General features: G+C 32.2%; 1 protein-coding gene across 4 annotated transcripts in view; it reads left to right on the forward strand.

Moving 5' to 3' along the window:
• Window positions 1-1309: 1309 nt before the first annotated feature.
• Window positions 1310-18474, forward strand: part of CETN3_1 (Centrin-3) — a 39221-nt gene continuing 22056 nt past the window's right edge. For 2 of the 4 annotated variants that reach the window (XM_051209181.1, XM_051209179.1), the window contains exons 1-5: window positions 1313-1365; window positions 3181-3308; window positions 3345-3462; window positions 5133-5247; window positions 14897-14973. In XM_051209181.1, coding sequence (XP_051074612.1) covers window positions 1356-1365; window positions 3181-3308; window positions 3345-3462; window positions 5133-5247; window positions 14897-14973 — 448 coding nt within the window. In that variant the 5' untranslated portion in view covers window positions 1313-1355. Of the gene's footprint in view, window positions 1366-3180; window positions 3309-3344; window positions 3463-5132; window positions 5248-14896; window positions 14974-17360; window positions 17862-18474 lie in introns of those variants that run through there. The other 2 variants (XM_051209180.1, XM_051209178.1) reach the window with 2 other exon arrangements.

Genomic DNA, 18474 nt, shown 5'->3' on the forward strand with positions numbered 1-18474 from the left:
ATCTGAATGAATATCTAACTTTTCCATTGCAGGCTCCATCGCGACGCCAATGTGATAATTAGAAGTATTTGAATTATAGTCTGAACTAAGAATCCCAGTAATAACGTAATCGGACCGAAAAGTATTAGATAACCACAAACGGATGTACTGTAATTAGAATTCGAAATCAAGCATGCAACAAGTACAAAGGTATCATTGGTTTATTCATGCACCACACTTTAGCAACTCGGAGACAATGTTTTAACGCTCAGTTTTACTTTGTCCAACGGTTGGGTTTGCACGTTTACACGTATGGGACGTTAATCTACCTTAGACGAATATCTACACTAGATTCCTTCCCATTGTCTATTCTACAGGACGTCAACACAACTCAGATCAAGAACACGTGGTTAGCCTGACCACAGCGCAAATATATTTCCACACCAAAAACCCGACACAAACCAACAACAATGAACAATCAATAATAAGTGGGAGTAATAATAGTAAGGATAAGAGAATATATAACTCATCTGACACTTGTCAGACCATCTGCATGTATGACTAAGCAGACAACCAATCATTATCAATCTCGCCCACACATCACCTATGATCTGAAATCTTACTCTAATTGCGACGAAAACACCTTTGACAAAACCTTGTACTGGTAACATTTAAGTGAGTGTTTGGTCGGTTTGACGGGGAAACTTACCACTTATTCTTCACCATTTTTTTGGATCCCATCTAGAGTATCGAAATATCGTGTTTTTTCCTTACTCAAAAAGAATAAGAACACCCGGAACGTATTCAAAGGCAAGTCATGAAATCACATCAAGAACTCGAATTCATACCTTATGAAGAGCGCTTTAAATCGCTGAATCGTTACTCGTTGCAGCATAGGCATCTCACAGTTGAATTTTTTATGATTCATAGCATCCTGAGCATCCCTGAACACCGCCTGTTCAAAACTTACGTTAGCTCAGTCCCAACACAAACCTTAGAGGTAGCACCCAGAAATCGGAGACACAACATAGCAGAATGGACTGTAGGAAAACCTTTTACTCTTTATGAGCATTCAAATTCTGAGATGGTTCAGGTGACTTCCCAGGAGTTCTTCAAGAGTATACTTGAAATATTCTAACGGACTCAGGACAGCACATCATTGTTCACTGATATTTCTCTTTTTATCGTCAGATATACCTAGGGTCTTGGCTGGAGGCATCAGTGAACTACTGCTACCAGATATGGACCCCCATTAGGCGAAAGATTCTTCTGCTCCATCCAGAACCATTTGTACCATTAGAAACTTATGACTGTAACCTTGAAATTGAGGATTGAACAAAGTTGGGGAAGTTTCGAAGACATAGTTTTTCCTAGTGATGGACTCAGGTTCGTCCTAAGATTATTTGATGTGGTGGAATCCGTCTGAAACAGTGCCGCCTATTGTGTTTTAAGTGAGATTCCTATTGCCAGGTTTTCGAACCACAATAGCGTTAGATATTGTACTGGTAGCATCTTGCCAAATAGTTCAAACTTGAATTGGTTGCTGTGATATAATGCTGTAGATGTCATTCCATATGAGTGTGACATAAAATCTCAAAGGTTTCTTCTTTTAACACTTCGTGATATACACCTAGGGTAGTTCGTGGTAGAATCCTTCGTGGTATGCTCAACCAGCTGCAAACCTTGATCGTTGATTTGGGCTGTTTCAGAGTCTCTTGACTCCTCCAAATCCCAAGTAATCAAATTTAAACTAAACTAAACTTGTTTTATTTGCAACTGTTGAAGTTACCGCTATCGAATCCAAAACGTGCACCATTTACTCATGTTTGACCATCCTTTCAATATTATCATTGCCATAATGTAGGTCAAAATAGAGCTTATGAGTCTACCCTTGACTACGGGAGATCTTTCGCGTTTATGTTTTTATTTCTTGAGGCCTCATTCCATTACATGACCCAACTTTCCATCAATAGGAGTTATAATCTCTTCACATCCTGTTTCCTCGTATAGATTGTCAATAGCTTATAGACTAGACACCCCATAGATTGTCATTTCATTTTTTTTAATATGGGGCGTATTTTGTTTACGTATAGCGTTAGCTTGGATTAATGCTTTTTATTCGAACATATCATCAGTCGAAATCACAGTTGGTACTTCCCAAATCGGGGCTAGACCTGTAACATTACACGAAGTATATTTGATGCTGGGTTCGTTGTTGATTATGCTGAACTGCAGGTTCACCTATTTATTCGTTTGTTCGTCTGATTCCTATATTTCTAGTTATAACCAAAATATAAAATTTTAATTGATATGTTGGTGTTTGGACTCAGAGAGCTTCGTAAATAAATATTTCTCAATTAAAATAAATACAGTTCAGTGAAGAAACTTTTCTTTTTGATGTCATTTACTAGAGCTAAACAACCGTATTCATAGTTATTTTACGCCTGGTGGTCTATAATACAATAGTGAATCGTCGCACTAGTTGCAAAAGCTCTTGAGGTTGGTGAAAAGTATTTTAAAGTTGCATAATAGTCGGATGATAAACACAAAAATAGTGTGTGGAAGGGAGACAAAAGAAAATCACCCGTTTGACGAATATAGAGAAGATAACGAAGCACTAATAACATAAAAAAGATTTGAAAAATCAGAAAGCTGTGTTAGGACCATGGCGAATTACCAACAAACACCTTAGTTATTAATTTCATCTACTCTTGAAGTATTATTCGGCCAGTCACTTTTGGCTTTAATCCATCTATTTTGGGCAGAACATTTTATTGAATGTAAAATGCCATTGTATCAATAATATATTCAGAAACTGAGCCTCGTATTGTACTGGTTTTAAAGTATTGGTATAAAATATGCTAGTAATAAATAATGTTTAATATGATGTACGTCCTTTTTAGCGTTTTTTTACGACTATTTTGAAGTTAATATTTACCATAAATACAAACTGGAGTACTCTGTTGAAACAAAAATGGCCCATTTCAGTTCCTCAGGCTTTGTGTATTCAAATATCGAGCCAACTCGTAGTCCTTTTAGTTCATTAACACAGGTCATCCAGCTGCCGGTTTATACATAGCTTTCATACATTTTTTTAGACTTTTTTTCTCATTAATGTTCCAATACACTGGAACTTACATTTGATTTAAAACAGTTACTTTGTTTTATCTGAGAAGTTTATATCTATCATTTTATGTACAGGAATTATAGATAATATTCGACGTCGGAAACGAAGAGAACTTACAGCAGGACAAAAACAAGAAATCGTTGAAGCATTTGACCTTTTTGATACAGATAAAGATCAACAGATCAGTTATTACGAATTCAAGGTATGATCGTGATATGTATCATGATTTTCCTTACAGGTTGCACTTCGAGCACTTGGATTTGAGTTAAAAAAACAAGAGGTTCTAAAAACTTTGGAGGACTACAACATCAAAGAAGATTCTGGAAAACTACGATTTGAAGATTTCAATGAAATAGGTGAGCATGATATTTACTGAGCTATGGTGATTTATTCTACACTTCACTAAAGATAGTGAAATTATGCTCAAATCCTTAATCATATATTTTCAGAAATCACTATTAATCCCTTATCTTTTGCTCAATGTTCCTAAAGATGATGATGTTACTGACTTAATTAATAATCCTATGAACGGCTTAAGTGACGGTGTAAGGATGTCGAGGATTCCTTTCTGTCATTTGGAATTCCAAATTATAGTCCAAAACTGGTCTTTTATCCAGTCTGATTTTCAAGAGTAAAGTAGGTAAACGCGTTAATCACTTCGCTTACTTTGGAAACTTCATCAAACCTGTCGAGTATGTTGACTAGGCATTGTATGGACCATTTAAGCCAATACCATTTGTTACAAAGGTGTGTAAATTTTACTTAAAGCCAATCTTTTTATTCTACATCCATAAATCTGGATGCAGCAGTCGTCAAAAGCAAGAAAGAAGTACCTCTGTGCTTCTCTTAAATCAGAAATGCTATCTCATCCACAGATCAGCCCTCAGCATTAATACAACTCGTATGTTATTGATCATCGTATGGTATTTAAATACCTTATAAATGAATTTCCCAAATAGTATAAAGTCCAGGATTACATGTTTAGATGCTTCCACTAATGACACTGGTATGTTAGTTAATTTATTGAAATTAATTATTAGATTAGATTTTGGCTTCTTAAAAAAAGTACGTAGAAACATGAGTTAAACGAAATTTCACGTTTTTTAGACGTCTGTATTGAATTACATAGGTTTACAGATAAAACGTTCACCAAGTCACCCTTGTGTATTGATCCATTTGTTTTTGCAATATATGATTATCGTCTTAGATAAATCCAAATTTATTCTATTAATTCTCCAGATAGTGAATACAAACTAACAAGGATTATTTGCAAATTAAGGAATTCCACATATAACAACTTTCAATACTTCCCTCTCAAATCTTCCAGGAATTGTATAACTGTGTTTGGAAACTTTGAGGTCTCTAATGTAGTTGTTAGTCATCAGCATTAGTGCATAAGTGTAGCGTTAAACCAATTCAGCCTATTTGGGAGATTTGGAACTTTTCCGTTAATTTAAAATAAAATAGATATGTGTATACAGTAGATTTAATTTCTTACGTTTTTTATCTTCGTATACCTTCTTTGGAAAATGAATAAATTCAGGTTAACAAAAGTCCGAATGATAAAAAGAGCAAATCAGGTCAGAAATTCCATTTCATGCAGTTGGTCCGCCTTGCAAATCTAAACAATGCAAAGACGAAGACGTTTACTCCCTACTCAGCCATTTGCAAGTTACTAGGTATAATCAGTTATAATAATAACGTACATGGAAACCAAGGAATAAATTATGCATCTGAAAAAGAAGTCCGACTACCTATAATCACTCCATCAAAACTTTAATCTAAACTACATTACCACTTTAAATTCCAAACACTTTCGTTGCTACATCTATTAATATTTATTTAGGAGAATCCTCTTCATTTTTATAGCTTCAACTCTCGGAATCCTAATACTTGTACATTGTGATTAAGTTTCTCTACTTATCGGTTTGAGAAGTAGAAGTTAGTATTTTATCATTTTTATCTATGCCCCATCCTATTTATCATTTTCCTTTCACATAGTTTATATATATATATAATTTTTTAGTGACAGATATGATTTTAGACAGGGATCCTGTCACGGAAATGGTACGAGCCTTCAAGCTGTTCGATGAAGATGATTCTGGAAAAATTACTTATCGTAACCTAAAAAAGATCTCCAAGTGAGTTTTATTCAACTAATCTTTCGCATGATTATTAACGTTTTATTTGTCTTGTATTCATTATACCTAATCAGTTACTAATTGGAGTTTTGGGATATCATTAAGAATTACTTACACCTGTTACCCCTCGTGGAGGAACATAGGCCGCCCACCAGCATTCCCCATCGAACTCTGTCCTGAGCAACCCTTTCCTGTTTCTATTCATCCTTTTGATGTCTGCTTCCAATTCTCTGCGTAATGTGTCCTTTGGTTTTCTTCTTTTTATTTTCCCTTCAGGATTCTAAATCAGCACTTGCCTCGTGATGTAGTCTGATGATTTCCGCAATGTATATCTTATCCACTTTCATTGTCTTTTTCTAATTTCCTCTTCACCTGGAAGCTGGTTTGTTCTCTCCCACAGTAGGCTGCTGCTGATGGTATCCGGCAAACGGACATTGTGTACCTTACGTAGACAATTGTTTATAAACATTTGTGCACTTTTGATAATGGTTATAGTAGTTCTCCAAGTTTCAGCTCCATACAGTCAAGCTGTATTGACGTTTGCATTTAAATTTCTGACTTTGATGTTGATTAACAGTTGTTTTGAGTTCCATACGTTCTTCAACTGTAGGAATGTTGCCCTTGTTTTGCCAATCCTTGCCTTTACATCTACATCAGATCCCCCTCGTTCATCGATGATGCTGCCGAGGTACATGAAAGTTCCCACATCTTCCAGAGCTTCTCCATTAAGTGTGATTGGATCAGTGTTCTCTGGGTTACTACTAATATTAATTGATCTGAGACTTCAATAAAATGCAATCAAGAAATCGGATTCAAAGTAGACAGAATAGGATTGTATTATATTACTGTAACAAATTAAAGCACAGCATAAAACATTTAATCATACAAGAATTGTATTCTTTCTCTACACGACTGAATATTTATCATTGCCTTTTTAATAAATAAATAGTTATAAAGGGTAGGTCATAGGGCAAACTTTCCCTGCTTCATTCTAATCAACTCGAACTTACATTCAAATTCATTGGTTCAACTTTTCGTCAGCTTGATTTTGTAATTTTTCAAGACTTTAGCATCTACACGTTTTAGTGACCCTAAATCTGACTCCAGGTAGATCGTTATTGAAATAAACATGTCACCAATCCTTGACGTAAATCGCGTTAATGGATAACGGAATTAAATAAGTCTAATACGAGAATGAATTTCGTATAAGTGTATTTCATACAATCGTTGATCCAGCATCAACGATTGGAGAAGCAAAGCGGAGAGAAATGATGCGCGGTGAAGAAGGCGTGTGAGCCAACTCGATTCGATCAAGTGTTGATCGATATTTATTGTCAGATAAAATTAAGTTACAGACATGTGATTAATAGGATAGGAAATGAACACACACACGCTTATATAAAATCAGTGAGGGTTGATAAGCGAATAATTAACAAGGTCAAAACGTGACTCAAGACGAATGAATAAATTGGTCTGTCCGGAAGCTGGAATAATCTATGTGGGCTTAACATAGCAACCAATACTACAAGGTAACTGTCATGTTGTTGCATCAAAATATTAAAAAATAAATTTAAATCCAATTCATATAATCAGTTTCTATACATTAAGTTTCTTTGCTCACTTCGTCTTAAGTTAGTAAAAGTAGATTTATTTTGTTGTTGTTGATAAACTTTCGATGTTTAGGCAGTATGTAATTGCTCAAATAGTAATATTTTAGGCAAATCAACTTACAGAAGTCACAGTATTATACATCTAATTAAGTAGATATCACATTAAACATTTATGGATGACAAATCGATGCTTTATATAGTAGGTGGTTTCTGCTCAAATATTTGGAGTTTCCTATTTAGAACAAACAAGTGTAATTACCCTTCAAGCCATCTTTGTAAATTAATAAAAGTCGTTAATGATTTCTATTGTTTTTTTACTACTCGTAAGTAGTTAAAGTTAGTTCACCCGAATCTCTATGTCTATTTCTCCAGTTTTTTGATAATCAGTTACTTTAGCATCCATTTTCTCCATAATTCATCTTTTAGTATTCGTCTAAAAAGGTTGAATCATTTGTAAAGATTATTTTTATTCCTTGCCAACTATTAGCTGCTCTCTTTAATCATGAGTTGTTCTTTGGAATACATCAAAAATTTTCATGTATTACTGTAAAATTGATTGTTTTTCATTAGTATGATCCATAAATTTGAATACAATACATTTCATTATAAATTACCAGAATTAGATATTTATTTTTTCCATGGAATATCTAAAGGGTCATTTTCTAAGGAAATGTACGGTCTTAACTATAAAATACTTAAATTAACAGATGTGACCTCATCTTTAATTAAGCTCTCAGCTTCGTCTTGTGATGTTCTTCTGGTAAGATCTATTACCATTCCGTAGTAATTCAACATCTAAACTGTTAACAGAAATATAACTCATTGAAAAATCATAGTAAAGAATCTTGAAATTATTGTAAATTACCGATTAACATCATTTAACTATCGTGCATTCATGTATTGAAACTGCTAACTCATTAGTCACGCATTTTATTTACAACCATTCGATCTCTTGAAGAGAGCACGAACAAATAATATATGTGGATTCATTTTACTTCGCGAGGTTTTTGGTAGCTGATGAAAAGTTTACGAAATGAAACGAATTCGTGTTATTCTGCTCAATTCTTTGTTCTTGCTCTCTTCAAGATAATAAAAGGAATTAGGTGTATGAATATTCGATCTCTTTTTAGATACTCTCTTCACCAACTCCTGTCTTAACATTCAGGTTTTATTCTCAGATATTCTAAACTAAATATAATCCGGAGAATTTAAATAAGTATTCCCGTACTTTATTTATTTAATACACATAAATACTGATACAAGTGGGCACCAAAATAAACATGAGCCACACAAGAAAACAAAATTGTTGAGAGATATAGGAGGGCGATGAAGTATGATCAAAAATAGGTGAACGAGAGTAGTATATAATGAAAGAAACCTTCCATTAGAAAACACGACCAGGAAGAATTTAAGTTAAGGGAGTTCCCTTCGTCTTTTTATGAATAATGCAGAAAACTACAATATCACTGGCTTCTGTTATGAGTCATATCCGGTAAAATATCAAAACACTGAGTTGGGCAATCTCTAGGACCGACGGATGACAGTTCTACACGACTTATTTTCATATCGTGGAACCATATCATAAGGTAGCCAAATCTTCGGTTTCACTAGCAAATAATCCATTCTATGGCGTGACATACGTTTAACTAATATCAGATCATGATGAATATCATTTACAATTTGAATCTTCATAAACCATATTGTTTCTTTTTACTTTCTATATTGTCTTCCTATATCTAGCAAGTAATTTCACTTAGCCCTAAACATTAACAATTAAATGGATCAGTTATAAATATATTTAAAACATTACATGTGGAACTATTTCACCAGGCTATTTATTTATTGATTTATTATTATTATTATCTCTTTTTAAAATTCTTGTGACTGACTTGCAATCCGCACAGGATGCACATATACCAAAAGAGATTGACCAATTGCAGTGCTAAGCATCACTGGGAACACTCAAACAACCAATACAAATGAATTATTAATACTGTTTTTATACAAAGATTGAGTTGACATTCTGACTGGAACTTTTAGAAAGTATTATCATTATTTTGACATCACTGTTAGATTTTCCCCAACAAGAACATGATTAACAACAAGTTATTTAAATTTGTTTTGTATTATTTGTTTGGATCTTCCCATTGATGTTTAGGACTGCAGTTGATCAGTCTCTTATTGGTATATGTGCATCCTTAAATCACGAGAATTACAAGTAAAGATGAATAGTGGTTAGCAGTGGGATCCAGGACGCACGTTTCGTCCTATTTGGAACTGCATCCCAGAGTTGATGTTCACTCCAGGACTCCCATCCAGTACCTAAACATCAATAGGAAGATTAAAATAAACAATACAATATGGATTTAAACTTCACCCTATTGCATAAGCTAATGGCTATAGAACTCAGTAGCTAAATTGATAACGTGATGGCGTTTGAAGCTAATGGCACTGGGTTGGAGTCCCGGAGTGAACATCAACTCTGGGATGCAGGTACGTCCAACTGATGAGTCCCAAACAGTACGGAACATGCGTCCTGGATTCTACTGCTACCCACCATCCAACAGGTTATCTAGTTTTATTATGATTTTTTAGATTGTCTATTAACAATTTCTTATAGGATTATGAGAAATTTTGATGTTATAGCCGTAAACATTCTTTTATAATTAAATAAATACAAACACGTACAGTTTTTAGTTTTTCATGAAGTTTTGAATGAAGAAATTACAAAATGTACGGAATAAAGTCCATTCAATGACTTGACATAAGGTTCATATATTTATGTACCCGACTTGTTAGTGGTTCATACTACTTACCAACACATTGTTCACTTTTTTTTTTTTTTGAAAAAAAGGCCATCTAAAGTGACCACATTTCAGATACTTTTAACAGTATGGTCGTTAAAACGGAAATATTTTTCAAAAAGTGCTGATCTATTTATCTGCTACTTTTTTTCTCACAAGCGAAATAATTACCTTTTATAAAGGATTTCCAGTGTTTCGTGTATCTAGAAATTGTTCTTTATATGCTCACTCTATTACTTGCCTACAATTGTGGGTTGAAATTTCTTTTTGTGATATATGCATTTGAAAGCTTTATGAGCTCATTGGTTTGCATTAGTAGTTAAATGGATTTTAATTTAATGAACATTCAACATTTTAGAATTTCACTTTAAATGCTTCAAACTATCATACTTCATAACTGCATAGAAGTGAAAAGACATAAAAATAGCATTGAAGTGAGTTTAAAGGAGTAAAACAATTAATTCGTAAAGTGATTTTCAACATCTAGAAAAAAGTAATTGAACTCATGACCTCGATCCATTTTTAGCCATTTTTTTCATGATCTCTAACCCTCAATTTTTTTTCATTTTCGGGCCCCTCTCAAGAAGTTACCACCTTCTTTGTATGAGTTGATTTAACACAAATTAACCTAATAGACTGCCTCCGTTTCCTACTTTTTCTATCCACACTCTGTTCCAACCTATTCCGTTCATCTCACAGCCAGAAAAGTAGGTAGTGACTTAAAACGGCCTAGTCTGTCTTCATAAATTTGTAACCTTATTGAGTAACTGACCTTTTTGTCTAAATTATTTGCTTCTTTATTTTGAAGCCGACCATTTAGTGGTCCATCACATACGGTTAATTCTGGAAAGATATTTGTCATAGAACACCTTTCTGTCTACTCATATCTGCCATATCTCAGGAATGTAATGGATTTTGATCGTGCTTTTTGCTGTATAGATTAGCGAACCCCATGCAAATCTTTTGTATTCTTGATAAGACTTTAAATAAACAAAATGATCAGTACGCTAAAACATTCTACTCACTATTCTTATCCTGTCTGAAATTACAGACAGGTGCGAAACGCATAACAAGTATTCTCTGATTTTATTCAAGATGCTTTGAAGACCCAATTTATTTAATATTATGAAGCACATTTGTTTGTTTTTATACATTACCCAACAAAATATTCGATTTGCTTAAATAGTTACTAGAAATTCTCACGGTATCATCATTGTATTTGATGTGACTATCAAAATTAGCATACTCATCTGATATCCTAGTTACACGTGACTGTAGATACTGATTAAGCTTAAGGCAGTTAGAATTAATTGGTTTATAAATTCTTGGTGGTGTATTACTATATTTACCAAGGCATTTTTTAAAATTTTTTTCAATTTCTCAGTTAAAACAATGTCAAAAAAGATCTCTTTCGCATACTTACCTACCTATAATGATCATAAAATATTATATTTACTGATCAAACTTTCTCATTTATAAAGTTTATTACTAATCTATCCACTCCACTTGTGACAGGCAGAAGTCGAATTACACTTCATTCACTAAAAGTATACATTCTAAATCACCAGTTTATTTGCCTTTTCTCTGCTATAATACAGAATTTGTAGAGAATTAGTGAATGGTAAAATTTCTCGAATATCAAACTTTTTAATAATACCCCTAGGACTAATGTGTTACTATTTTTACATTTATCCAGTCAAATAATAGTAGTCTATTTGTCTATCATTTAATTTGATTTCACCTCAGACTATGGACATTTGATCAATGATATTAGTTTCTTTTTTTGTCTAATTGATTTGATCAGTATTTTCTTTTAAGGAAATAAATTGTCTATTTCATCATATGCTATAAAGAAAATTATTTTATGAAACCTTATTTAAGAAAACACTGTCAGATAACTAATCAAAATACTTTATGAAATTATCAAGGACTAAATAATTTTATTGGAATATAAAAGTATAACTTTCAAATGTTTATGTTCAGTAATAAACCTTCTCTTAGACTCCAAAAAAATATAAACTTTGTAAGGGTATTATCTGATAATCCGATAAAAGTTAATCTGTTTTGTTTTGTTTTGTATCCACCTTGACTTTGAAGTTTATTAGTTCACATAATTCATGAAGGTTTTCCAACTTTTCAAAGTAAAATTCTAAACTATTAATCCTTTATACTAAACCTTTTCATAATGTCTATAGTAAACTCCCACTTCCATATATCTTTTTTGTTTGATATATAATGAAACTAGCTGAACTACTGATCATTTCATTTGTCTGCTAAACTGGTAGCAAAGACTAATCTGAACTCTTTCTTAATTAATAGTTGTGGTTGTTCGAAATAAGCAACATAAGGTTACAGATTTTTGTCATTATAATCCTGAAAGCTATAGTCACATGTAATAGGATATTTCAAAATTTTATGTTTAGTGTTATGTAAAGGAGTTTCAAGCACTCGATTATAAAACTTGGGATTGCAAGTTTAAGTAACACTCAATGTTACTCTAGATAGTTTAGAAGTCTTTGTAACTTCCCCATAAGTTTGACTCAAAATGTACACGTACTCGTATTCACCTACTAAATTCAGTTACTACGTTTTTTATGAAACCTGTCGAATCACGTGTTTTATGCATATAGTACAACCCACATTGTTACGTAACTAGCTTATGAAGAAAGGGGGATGAATAAAGTTCCAAAGTGTTCAAATAAAAATATGACAATTCGTAAAATCTTCGGTTGTTAGTCTGAGCAATTATAAATATTCTGATTGAAGTCAACTAAGCAGAAGTCTTTATTTAATGATACATTCTATTCTGTCTGATGCACTAAATGCTTGCAACAGTAAATTTATAACAGATTTTTAAATTCCTACAATCGTCGTCACTTTAACGTCAAATAAGATAAAGGAGAAAAATAAGATAGCATTTTCATTCTCAAGGTTACCATATTTTGGATAAATCAAAAGAAATTTATAACATCCTCGGTAACCTTGGCACACTCCCTCGAGACCGTAATTTATGGACAACTTGTCAGCGATGCCAAAGTAACCTTGAGAAAGTTCACCTACTAGAGTCTAAAGAAGATTATAAATTAGTGTGAGAAATCAGAACCGGGACTTAGAGTTAGAAGCTATGGTTAGGAAGTAGAGGTAGGGTTTACGTCACGAAATAACGTCAACTATAGTACCAATATTCTATTTAGCCATATGGATGAATGAATTTTGCACCAAAATATAAGACCCACTTTCTTAAATCTGATTAGTTTGTTTATAAATTATAGTCTCGCTGAAATTTCTGGGAAAAATACTGATATTTGAGATAATCCGGTTACTTTGTCACTCAATTAGTTCACCGGTTGATTGAATAAAATTAGTAAGAGCTTTTCAACCTCTTGAGATTTTAAGGAACACTTGAAGATATCTCGTATTATATATCTATTCACCATTTCATCATATAGAATTCACATCTTATTGTTCAGAATTCTCACACTCCTCCCCCTAACTTTTTCATTTTGGTATATTCCTAATTACTGTTGGTTATTGTTGTTGTCGTCGATAGTGTAAGCGTATTTATATTTTGTGATAATCATTAGACTCTTGTATACCTTATGCTGTTTAACAGTTAAGGGCTTTTTGTCAAGTGTTACATTATTTTCATATCTCAGCAATAATCATATCAAATAAAAAGTTTTCATTATGCTATAAATTGGAAGTAACAGCTATCCAAAGGACTAAAATAATTAGTTTTTGAAAGAAAAAGACATTTTTTGGTAAGATAAGATCCCTGAGTTTGATTCCAGGATAGTTTAAAATGATTTCATTGTTTGATATTTCCTTGTTACTGTGTTGTATTATTTGGTTTCAGGCTTTTATGGAGAATATCTTCACATGTTCTATTTTTTTTAGTCGGTTATTCATTTTTCCTATTTTTGTTAATATGTTTCGACATAATCCATTAATAGATAAATAATGTATTTGTAATATCCCAATGAGTATAAAAATTAGATTTTCTGACGTTTCGTGACTTAGTGTAAGCCACTCCTTCAGATAATAAATAAATAACCAGGATTTGGTTATTTATTTATTATCTGAAGGAGTGGCTTACACTAAGTCACGAAACGTCAGAAAATCTAATTTTTGTACTCGTTGGGATATTACAAACATTTTATTTATTTATAACAATCTACCCAATGCTCAATTTATTCGAAATTATCAAGTCAAACCTTGTAATGATACCTATAATCCATTGATGAAGTCGTTTCATACATCTTAAGAAATAAGTATCATATACTTTTCTTTATAATGTATATTAGGGGAAGAACTCACTGAATAAAATATCTAATACGTCGTTATGATTCGTTCAGTCTGATAGGCTGACTGATAAGATTGAGGTTTCCAAAATTGATAAGTTTCACTCACTTGAGTGATCTCCGAATCACAACCGCATGGATTTCAAAAGTCTGAGCATCTATCCAACTGATTATGTGTGTTAAGATATAGAAACTATTAGTCATATCATATGCTCAGTCGAAATGGTAAAACTGAGTCTGTTTGCAGATTAACTGTGGGACAAAATAGAGATCACAAATTAACCGATGATTCTTTCAATTTTATCTATCATTGGACTATTGTTAGATAAAATCTTAATGTAACACTATCATGCCTATTTACTCGAAGCACCTGGACTGATTGTTTTTGCAATATCTACCAAATAAAATTTATCTATAATATCTGAATCCATGCAATACTTTTTTGTTGATTAAGTTTTAATAGAACGATCAAATTAATATATTACGACAAAAAACCCAGATAACTTTGTAGTTGGGATGAAATAAAATAGTTGTTTCAAATCGATATGACGAATAGAAACGTGGTCTCATTAGTAGTTTACGCTTTCCATTTCTACCATTAATCGATTGCTTATTATCCGATAAGTCAACCCTACTGCTTTGGTTGAATATTCTGTATGTAATTTCCTAATATATTTTTAATCCGTTGGAGAGTTATTCTGTTTTCGTAAACCTGTTCGTGTGGGAATTCGGAAAAGCTTTCGCAAAAAAAAGTTATCCATTTGGCAGCCTCAATCACTGGAATTTTACTAATCAATTATTCGCTCATAACACGAAGCTCTTAGGACAGTTTAGATTACTGAATAAGTATTTGAGTACTTTTAACAAAATCATGATTATAATTTTACTATTCATTGTGGGTTGATACATCTGTTTCTTGTTTGTTTTCTCTTAGAGAACTTGGTGAAAATTTATCAGATCAGGAACTTCGTGCTATGATAGAGGAATTTGATCAAGACGGAGATGGTGCGCGTAAGTTCATAGCAGCTAGTTTATTTTGGTGCAGGTTAATTCTGTATACCTTCACTTTAAATAAAACACGCTCGTAGCAATGGTCTTTTATCAACTTATGATAATCACTTCAGTTTTTCAGGTTAATTTTGAGTGTTCCACTGTCACTAATTATTATTACTGTTATTATTGTGTGGTGTTTAAAATATTTGATGATTCGAGTGATAACGTATGAGGAATATTACGATCTTCAACTTGTACCGTACACCTCATCCTCTGGTTTTGACCTGATTCACTCAGAATTATTGTCTTCCATTGCTGTACGGACAGTTTTGGCTTACACCTTATAGGTAGAACTTCAGAGTTGTCGGGTGTCTTTTGATTCATTCTCAGTAATACTCATTCAACTGTTTTATTCTGTTGATTCCAATCATCTTACAGCTATTTACATATTAAAATTAAAAGAAAGATAATGTCAAGTTTGTGTTTCATGACCACTTTACTCCATGATTCGATTAATGCACATGCTAAAAGAATGAATATTAATGCATTTCAGCATATTGTATACATCGTTTTTATTCCCTACTATTAAAAAGTTACAATAGCAATAAACATTGTTATTACTTTTATTCTTACTACGCTATATGTAGAAAGTTGGATACATTTCTGTCATTTCCGCTTTCTATATACTTTTTCTCATTCTCTTTTCATATATATTATTTCTATGACCGATACTATATATATACTTTTAAAGCATAATTCTATTGTGTATGCATTATTAGTTGGTTACCGGCATCTAATTAACGTTTCTCATGTTCCCAATAATAAGCATACCATTTTTCATTACGTTTTGAATGCCTTATCATTATTGTCACTGGTGAATAACCATTCTATCACTATACATGTCCTACATTATTATAATTAATATGAATAATTTATTCTAGTTTCATATGTATATGTTTATAATTGTTGTTGATATCGTTACATCATTTATATGCTATAGCTCAACCAGTTTGTCTATATTCGTTATGTTTATAAATCTATCTCTTGCTTTTGCATGCATGAAAAGATTGCCACTTCTTTAATATACATTAATATCCTAGTTATTTTTCACATTTACATTTGATCTTTGTTTCTTACCTGGTTTGTTTAGTTAATATTTCTCCAGACACGATTTGACAATGTATCTCAATACATTTAAATATCCTATCCACATATTGTTTAACTAACGTAGAAAATTTTCATACTATTCTTTAATTTCTCTTCACTTCGCTTAGACAGAGGGAAACAAACAAAAGTGCTAAACTTGAAACATTATTCATCTCATATTTAATCGTCTTCTCCGTAAGCGAATAAACTAATTTCAATTTTGAAACGTTGTAAGCGGAATTTCAGTATAGACCAATGAGACTCGTAGACGATTTGTAGACATGTGACATTTAAAAGTCGATATCAAATAAACATTCAGGGATGGTGTATGCGAACTATGTATTGGTTAAACATTCATTATCTACTGTTTTGCAAGAAACAATCAATTTTTTAATTTATCATGACGAAACAATCTGTCTGGTTAACAGACATTTGTATATCTCATTTGTTTAAGTTTTCGGATTTCGTCTTATCTGTTTATGATTCAAACCTTGTAATACTGTCTGAATTTGGACAGCTAGATGGCCTGATATGTCTCGTCATGAATATGTATACATTATTAGTAATAACAATATACTAGACTGTTTGAATCCAACTTGAACCCTAGTACCTGTTTATATATTTAACTTCTACTTCATTCGATGAATTACGAAATTTTTATCAAACCCATTTCTGTCGTTTGTTTATTTTTAAGTATATCCATTTCTTTTCTGATACAACTAACCAAATAGTTATCGGTCCGTTGGAAAATGTTGCTAGCTATTGACTGTAAATGCAAGTGATGTTATCCTAAAGTACACATCATATTTTGTGTTATGGATTTGTTACAGATTCTTAACAGTAATTCCTTATACCAGCAAGCCAAAACTCTGCACATTTTCAGTGGAGAATTAAACATTTAGACTGCTCCCGCTAACTTTGCTTCTTTGAAACTTACAACTTACCTAATATCTGTCTCAGCTTTAAAAGATGATGTTTAGGTTTTTAAATGAAGTTATTCGGATGTCGTAAATCAATAGTTAAAGGTCCTACATGACTTAAATGTATATCATCTACAATGACGCAGTTGCATCCACTGCTTACATTTCTTTGTATTTGAATCGGCTAATTTTAGTTGCATAGGTTTATTGACAAATTGATTATATTCTCATCGTTTATTTTACCTTATTATTTTCTGTCTTTTGAATTTTTTTAAAATGTTTTGATGAATCAAAATCTATTCATTTTTATACGTTTTCTGTTTTCCATCACTCTATTAGTCTACTGCACTACTCAATCTTCTTTAAGTACACCATTTATTGGAACCCCGCTGATGGATAGGCAGTATTAACAAAGTGGACATATTTAATTCCAAAACGAAGAGAATGGGTTTGCTGTTATAATACTCGATTCTCAATTGACAGATCACGGGTTTGAACCTCATTTATCGACTCTTGTTTAGGCAGATAATTTATGTCACTTTTCCCTTACACAATTAATCTGGATTAAAGCAAACTTTTACTCGGTAAATGTGTGCAACTATTGTTCAATTGCACATTATATTAGTTTCAGTATTACTGACTTCTTGAATGGATAGTGAATGCTATTGATTTCTGAATGCAATAATTTTATTGCAGAAGTATTTATCCAATTATATTTTATCAAATACAAAAGCGTTATGATTTCTTTAGGTATCTATTAGTGATTCAATTTATTATATATGTATTTTGATGCTTCTTAAAACAATTCAATAAATTATCAAATATACGTATACCACATTATTAATTCTTTCTTTGACGTGAGCTTATATTTATAGCATATGTTTCGGTAGACAGAATGATCGATGTATTGATCTGTGTTTGAGAAGATCTATTTCTTCTAATTCAGAAACTACTCATTTAGTCCCCTGGAAAATTAAGCTATATTTTCAACCAATAGCATATGTCTGTTTCCTCAGAAAGCTAAACCAAATCTTAACCAACAACAAGTCCTCATTAACATATTTCACTTCTTATTTGGTCTATATCTGATTAACCTAGAGTATCATACATGGGATATGTATTCCAGTAAATTAATTGACTGGAGAGAATAATCGTTTTTGTTGTTTTGATGGTGAATCATCTAAAACTTAAAGAATATTATGTAAATAGGTTGAAAATCAGGTCAACTTTATTTTCTCTTACATGTAAAAATTTATAAAAAGTATATCTTTCTATTTGGATAAATTTGTTAAGGATAAATTCTTTATGCACTTCATAAATACGATAGAAATTCAATCTTATTAGTTATTTCGTTATGTTCAGTGTCACTTTTGATTTGTTTTTTGTATTGTATTTGTGCAATATTCATAACCATATAATCTGATTTATGCTTTTTGTACATAAATGAAGTTTA

This window comes from Schistosoma haematobium, chromosome 1, assembly GCF_000699445.3.
Source record: "Schistosoma haematobium chromosome 1, whole genome shotgun sequence".
In the NCBI taxonomy this organism is placed as follows: domain Eukaryota; kingdom Metazoa; phylum Platyhelminthes; class Trematoda; order Strigeidida; family Schistosomatidae; genus Schistosoma; species Schistosoma haematobium.